This window comes from Musca domestica, unplaced genomic scaffold (assembly GCF_030504385.1).
Source record: "Musca domestica strain aabys unplaced genomic scaffold, Musca_domestica.polishedcontigs.V.1.1 15, whole genome shotgun sequence".
NCBI classification, from domain to species: Eukaryota; Metazoa; Arthropoda; class Insecta; order Diptera; family Muscidae; genus Musca; species Musca domestica.
In genome coordinates this window covers 12,783,100-12,790,920 of record NW_026712207.1, presented here as the reverse complement: position 1 = coordinate 12,790,920, position 7,821 = coordinate 12,783,100, and the positions used below count along the sequence as shown (strand labels likewise).

Genomic DNA, 7,821 nt, shown 5'->3' with positions numbered 1-7,821 from the left:
GGAGTTACAAACGGAATGACAAAGTTAACATACCCTCCATAGTTTGTGGAGGATATAAAAAGAGGAGACATCTATATCGGCGACTTGAACTATAACATTGAAAAATATCTTATGTAGAGGGGGGTGGAGGATTTCCCCGAACTAAGATTCATTGCAATTCGAGCAATTGAGGCAATTCGAGAACTATTTTGATCGAAAATGTTAATCCATAATCGAATCCTTATTTAAAATACGGTAAGAACTTCCTTTCACAAATTCTACTATATGTCCCGGAAAACATTCAAAGTCCTATTTTATCTAAACGCCAAAATTCACAAACATTAAAGTCATATCAAGACCCATTTGGCTTAAAATTTCCTCCCTAAATAATCCTTGCATTGTTATCACGAATATTGCGGACAAACTATATATCCAAGTGTAAGGATTTCCAATTTTTAACTAATGTTGAAGAGGGGAAATTTGTCCCCTAAACTTAGCTTATTTGCAACGTAAATGCTCAAAACGTTGATACCGAGTCTTCTAATGTTACAGTCAAAATCTAACCGGGATTTTGAAATGTATACTTCAAGGTTACGAATTATAGAGAAATCTACGAAATGGTAAAAATTGGAATTGAACGATCGGTAAGAGCATGGAAAATGAATTTTTTGCTGAGGGTATTCAAAAAAATTTACAAATGTTTATTTCGATAAGAGGGTGTGTAAATATAGAACAAAGTATCCAAAGAGTTCTGAATACGAATGAATTGAAAGCAAATCCAGGTTTCGATCAATTTTTTCCAACTTCACACATCCAAATATTTAGAGTAAGAAGATGACAGTAGAGAGGATGAGAACAATCGGTTTACTCTTTGTGGTAAATATCTCATAAACGGTAGAATTAAAAAATCTCACAAAATCTTCTTTTATTTCGAATTCAACAATAAAAAATAATGAATGTATTCGTTTTTCTTTTGTAGTACTTCATCGCTCTAGTCTTATTCATTGCTGCGGTGCAGGCAATTCCCTATCCTATTGAACATTATGATCATGGGGCGATTTTGGCAGAAGCACCAATTCCTGTTCATGGCCATGTAGAGCCTGTGGTGAGTTAACATTATTTCATTCATTTTTATTAAATATCTAAAAAATAATCTTTATTTGCAGTCCTATCCTAAATATTCCTTCAGTTATGGCGTCAAGGATCCCCACACAGGCGACATTAAATCCCAAACCGAAGAGCGTGATGGTGATGTAGTCAAGGGTCAATATTCATTGGTTGAACCCGATGGTTCGGTGCGTACTGTGGACTATAATGCAGATGATCATAATGGCTTCAATGCGGTTGTTCACAAAACCGGACCGGCTGACCATCCAGCTCCGGTTTACGATCATCATTATTAATGATTAGTTAATATCGAAAATTCATTTTTTAAAAATCGAAGTATTTAAGTGTTTTAAGTTATGTTTACGAACTTTATATATATAAGAAATGGGTATGTTGTAAAACCATGATAACTTTTGTATTATATACTTATGTAGCCAAATATATGTTCAAGAATTAATGTAAATATTTATCCCTATGTAAATATATCCCATCTTTGTGTGTCTCTCTCTCGATGGCAGAGGTTAAAACGAAAAATAAAATATAAAAATATATGCCATAATATTTGTAGTGAGCTTATGTTTTTCCAGGAATTCACTAAATAAGAAAATTAATATAATCGTGTGTGATATAGATGGTTTAGAAATATCTGAAATACGGCTAAATGAAAATGAGCAGAAGAGGGGTTGATATGGGTCTTTTTATTAACAGGTTATATTCGCAAACAGTAACATAAAAAATGTTAAATTGCTGTTGCGAAGTTATTGATAAAAAAAAACTTGGAAAGTTTGTAATATAATATTTAATGAGAGGCCACAAAATGACGGAGTCTGGGCCAGTATATATTGTTATAGCGGCCTGTAATGGAATGTTTTGTCATATTTTTAATAATTACGGGAAAATCAGCAGATTATAAAAGTAGAGCTAGAATAGAATATACTTGTATCGTCGGCTTAAAAGTTTAACATAAGGTAACATAACATTTTATTTTAGGCGAAAGATGTCAAAAGAAAAAATATTCTACACAAAATGTTACTACAAATCTAAGAATAAGCCAGATATATGGTGCTATAGATTCTATGAAAATTACTTTCAAAATTTATATACAAAAATGAAAATAATGTCTTTTTGAATTAACGGCTTTAGACACTAGGTCTTGGTGGACCTAATCCGTTTCAGGACATTTCTAGTCGACCTAGCGATCCGTCTGGCTAGCTGGTGCGCACGATAACTCTTGAAGGCAGTATCCGATTTAGTCTTGGTACATATATTATCATATTATTATCAAACTTGGATTGAGTTCGAAGATGGACAATATCGGTCCACTCCTTCTGGTAACTGGTTAGGCCGGGCCAATTTTTTAATTACCTCCGCCTTAGGGTGAAGAAAACATTTTTATATAAAAGTATCTGAATTAAAGCGTGTTCCACTTTAAACTACAAATATCAGTAAGACCTTTCGTATAAAGCAATTAAACTTATCAAAAAACCATAAGGTGGGTAAGGCCGTAATTTTATACTTGAAGGATTGTCATCTATCAAATCTTCTAAAATACCAAATTTGGCACAAATTTATGGGTAAATGTGACTAGGATTATCAAAACACCGAATAATTGTGGGTATAGGTGTGAGCTATAGAAAACTTAAACCTTGAACCAATTTTTAGACAAATCCATGAACAATAGTGGCACAAATGATCAAAATACCGAATATCGGGAGGTACCGTTATATGGGGCTATACAAAAACATGGGCCTATACAAAAAATGTTTCGCCACCGGAGCTAAAACCCATCATGGCCAACAAATTCCAATTTTTAGACAAATTCGTGGGAAAATGTGGCAAAAATCATCAAAATGCCAAATATCGGGAGGTACCGTTATGTGGGGGCAATACCAAAACGTGGATCAGCGTAAAATTCTTAGTCGATTTAGCGATGTCCGTCTGTCTGTTGTAATCACGCTATCTTTGGAACGAATTGAGATAGAAGCTAGAAGCTTTGCACACATGTTTATTATGCCAGTAGGCAGGTTAAGTTCGTAAATGGACCATGAAGCTCCACGTTTTCATATAGCCCGCATATAACGGTACCTCCCTACATTTGGTATTTTGATGATTTTAGCGACATTATTTACCGAAATTGTTTCAAATTTGGCATTTGAAGTTCGTAATGGATACTACAACTTATGACAGAAAATTGTCTGTGCAGGTCCACGATATCGTATAGCCCCCATATAACGGTACCTCCCAATATTCGGTATTTTTATAATTTTAAGGTAATCATTCAACGGAATTGATTCAAATTACTTATTTAGAGTTCGAAATGGGAACTACAGTCTGTGACACAAAATTGTCTATGCAGGTCCAGGTCTTCGTATAGGCTCCATACATCAGTACCTCCCTGCATTCGGTATTTTGACGATTTTAGGCACAATATCCACCGAAATTGTTTGAGATGTCGTATTTGAAGTTCGTAATGGATTCTACAGCCTGTGACAGAAAATTGTCAATGCAGGTCCAGGTCTTCGAATAGCTCCGATATAACGGTACCTCCCTACTTACGGTATTTTATGATTTTAGCTACATTATTCACCGTTTATTTCGAATTTGTATGACAAACAATGCCTATGTAGGTCCACATCGTATATACCCAAATATAACGGTTATATTCGGTATTTTTAATATTTTAACAGAATTTTTAAAGTATTTTATATTTGAAAATTTCGAAATTCGTTCCAAATGGCGGAAGGTATTTAAAGTTCGGCCCGGCCAAACTGACTGCTTTTTAACTTGTTTATGTTGGGCCAGTCCTTCTGGTACCTCTCCCACAATGTGTCAAAATTTTGAGCATCCATGAAGCTCATAAAACGCGACTTGGTGCATCTCAATATTTCCATCAATACAAAACCTGTATTAAAGACGGTAGAGAACGCACCATTTCTTCTGGAACCTCCCCCTCATAGGTTTCAAGATTTTGAAAAACAAAACGCTCAAAGAAAGCGAATAAGCGAAATAAGATCTGTTGTGAAGATGATATACATCACATATGATATACCAACACCTCATGGTAACTCACCTACAAAGGTCACAATTTCCAATACTTATATCTGTCCTAACTTGCGAAATAATTCGGCGATTCTTTACAACTTGCTATATCTATATATTTCTCTTAACCAGACATATTGTATTCATATGCAATTTACCGGCATTTATGATTTCGTATAAAATTGGACATAAGTGGTCGAATTCATTTAAATTTGAACTTTTTTGAAATTTTCTTTCTGTATTAGATGAAGTATGAAAATGGAATACTTCGATCCGCTATATTTGTTACCTCACGCATATTTCCACATTTTTCCAAAATTTGAACGTACCTCATATAAATTACAGAAAGTAATCCAAATCTGTCACGTCAAACATGAATTGGTCAACTGCTTCGGAACCTCCCCCATAAAGGTTCAACAGTTTGAATAATCATAAGTCAGGCTGGGGGTATACATCTGTCGGCAAGACCGACTGATACTATTTTACTTGTTTTCCATGCATTTGGATCAAATTTTGTGGATATTGCATTGATGTAGGTATTTTTCATTAATAACTCTTTACAAATATTGAGGTTATATTAAATAGTTTTTTTGGAGTGGATATTAGGATGGTAAGATATTTTTCTAATCCTTTCCACTTTACCTAGCTTCCTCTTTTAATTTCATCTTCCATTTTCCTGCGAAAATACAATAAACGGCAACTCCGGCTCTAAAACTATGTAATTCATTTGACTTTTGGAAATGCGATACATTAAGGTTTTACCTTATTTTAAACGCATATCTATGTCACCTTCCGGATGTCATTTGTTACACTCGAGTGCATTTTTATCATGACTTTTATTTAACTCGCGTTTTTGTTTTTGCTCCGTCTCAACAAATTGTTAAACATTTCTTTGCGCAAACCTTTCATCCGCGCGATATGATTTCACATGCTAAAACATGTCTAGATTATGTTGCAACAGAATATCTGTTGCAGGTACTCAAAACTTTGGCGGCACTTAACGAGAAGGCGAGGCGTAATTAGTTTTCACATGAAAGATTTCTACACATTGATGGAATTAGTGGGTTGTCCATGTCTCTCTGTCTCGTTCGGTGTATCTGCATATTACTATGTGTGGTGTTTTTTCTGCATATGCTCCAATTAACAGTGGGCATGGCTTTGATGGCGCTGTGGACAGCTGTGTATGAAATGACCAGTGAATTGTCAACGTCGAGTTTTCATAAATTAGAAAATTGCACCACTGTTTCGTATCATATCAAAAGTTTGATTTACTATGAAGGTTTTCGTCGACTTCTTTTTTCGTACTCCAGCATCAGTTGAATTAGATGTTGCACTAAACAGAAATTGAAGTTACAGTAGCTAAAGCGAAGACAACAACAACATCCTTGGGTGGTATTTGCCTTACAGTCTATGGTAACGGTATGGTAGGAATTTTTGTATATAAAGTGTTTTGGTCATTTGAAAATTATAACAGTTCAGCATTTGCCATCAGTCGGTCAATACCACATTTCAGAAAAAAAGTATTTAAGAAACGTTTCGCATAAAAATATTTAAAAATAATATTTTGTGTTTTTTTAAAATTACAGTTTTTGAGTTCCATTAAATCAGTGCAATATAAAATATTAAAACAAAATGAAGGTATAATTAAAATCATAAAAGTTTTAAAACGTGTGATTTTTGAAAATATTGTGCTTAACAAAAAATCAAAAATATAAATGTCCTTAAAGGATAAGGAGGACGAAATACTAAAAAAATTGCGTACTAAACGAATTTTTGTGCTTACGAATTATTCGAAAATAACAGCAGCTTACTTGGATAAAGCAGCGGAATAAGTCCACTGAGTTTGGCCCGGCATTTGAGAGCCATCTAGTTGTCCGTGTTTGGTACTAATGTGGTAGTTCTACAGTTTTGATACTAGAGATAAAATGTCACTGTTAAAGGGGTTATTTCCATTTTGCGCCCCAAAGTATGCACTGTAATACGCGCTCTCAATGCAGTACACTCTATATAAATTGAGAGAAAGATGGCGTTCGATGTAATATATGGTGCAATATCGATTAATTCGTTTTACAATACGTTCTCTTCTAGAATGAATTTCAAGTTATTTCTGAACCAGTTTGATCCCCATATAAAATCCTGGTTTCAATCTATATGTCTGGGTTTAGACAATTATATAGTCATTATCTGTTTTGTATAAAAATGGTGAGATGATGAGAGGTTGACTCTCTGACTGTCATGCAAATCATTAATGCCCAGACGAAGCGAAAATGCTTTTGAAAGTTTGAATAATACCACAAGTGGAGCAAAAGAACCCTTAATTAAATAACAAAATAGGAAAAATATCATCGATACTGCCTTTATAGAGATATATTTCCCTAAATATCCAAGGAGGGATAATATAGACTCATATAAAATCATATGAAAGTGTAGCCCGGTAAAATTTGTGTTCAAGGACATGGGATATCTTTCTTATTGTCGAATTCAACGACTACTCGAACAAAGTACGTATGTACCACGTCAGCTGCAATGCGAAGTATAGATGACGTTTACTACATTACGGGTAGCAATGTGAATATTAAATGCCGGTTTGCAATCTGAAATATTAAATGCGTGTTAAATAATTCGATGTCTTGTCGGGGCGTGCTTTCACGAAAAGATGCGTTCGCTAAACGAAGGACACTACAAATGTAATAAAATCCATAATGCAGTTTAGTTTTACTATCAGGCCATAGATGGCTAATGATATGATAACATAAGATAGAAACCTAAAGAAAAGCATAAGAAATTATAGACGAATACTTGAACTTTGAATCGATAAGCTGAGGTAAAAGCCTATAAAAGCGTCTCCTCATACTATCAACGCCATCTACCATTTATTATATTTTATGTCTTAGTTCAAAGGCATAAAGCCATAAAGAGGAACAAAATGCACATTATCGTATAATTTTTCTATCTGGTCAACGACATTATAAAAATGCATTAAAAATATTAGAGAAATATGTTATAAATAAATCGTACAAAATGCCGGAGACCCACAAAGAAAAACGTCAGAAAGAATAGAGGTAGACTCAAAAATATATTCCAGAACATTTTCTTGTACATTGAATCGATAAAAATCAACAAATCTCCTATAAAAATGTCAGGTCTGTTAGATTATAACATAATGTGGTGACATAACATATTTTCCTACTACCAACGCCATCTATTGAATGTAAGCAACAATGAAATGTCCCATATTTTATACCCTCCACCATACTATGGAGGGTATATTCATTTTGTCATTCCGTTTGTAACTCCTCGAAATACTCATGTCAGACCCAACAAAGTATATATATTCTTGATCAGCGTAAAATTCTAAGGCGATTTAGCCATGTCCGTCTGTCTGTCTGTGTGTCTGTCTGTCCGTCTGTCTGTCTGTCTGTTGTAATCACGCTATCTTTCGAACAAATTGAGATAGAAGGCTAAAATTTTGCACACATGTATATTTTGCCAGTAGGCAGGTTAAGTTCGAAAATGGGCCATGTAGGTCCAAGTTATCATATAGCCCCCATATAATGGTACCTCCTGATATTTGGTATTTTGATGATTTTAGCGACATTATTCATCGGAATTGTTTCAAATTTGGCATTTGAAGTTCGAAATGGATACTACATCGTAAGCCAAAAAATGAGCCATGTAGGTCCACGTATTCATATA

General features: G+C 34.4%; 1 protein-coding gene across 1 annotated transcript; it reads left to right on the top strand.

Moving 5' to 3' along the window:
* The first annotated feature begins 596 nt into the window (after positions 1-596).
* On the top strand, positions 597-1,382 carry LOC101899988 (cuticle protein 19-like). Its single transcript, XM_059119835.1, has 3 exons — positions 597-623; positions 959-1,084; positions 1,146-1,382. The coding sequence occupies exons 1-3, from the start codon at positions 597-599 to the stop codon at positions 1,380-1,382; spliced, it is 390 nt and encodes a 129-aa protein (XP_058975818.1).
* Positions 1,383-7,821: the final 6,439 nt, after the last annotated feature.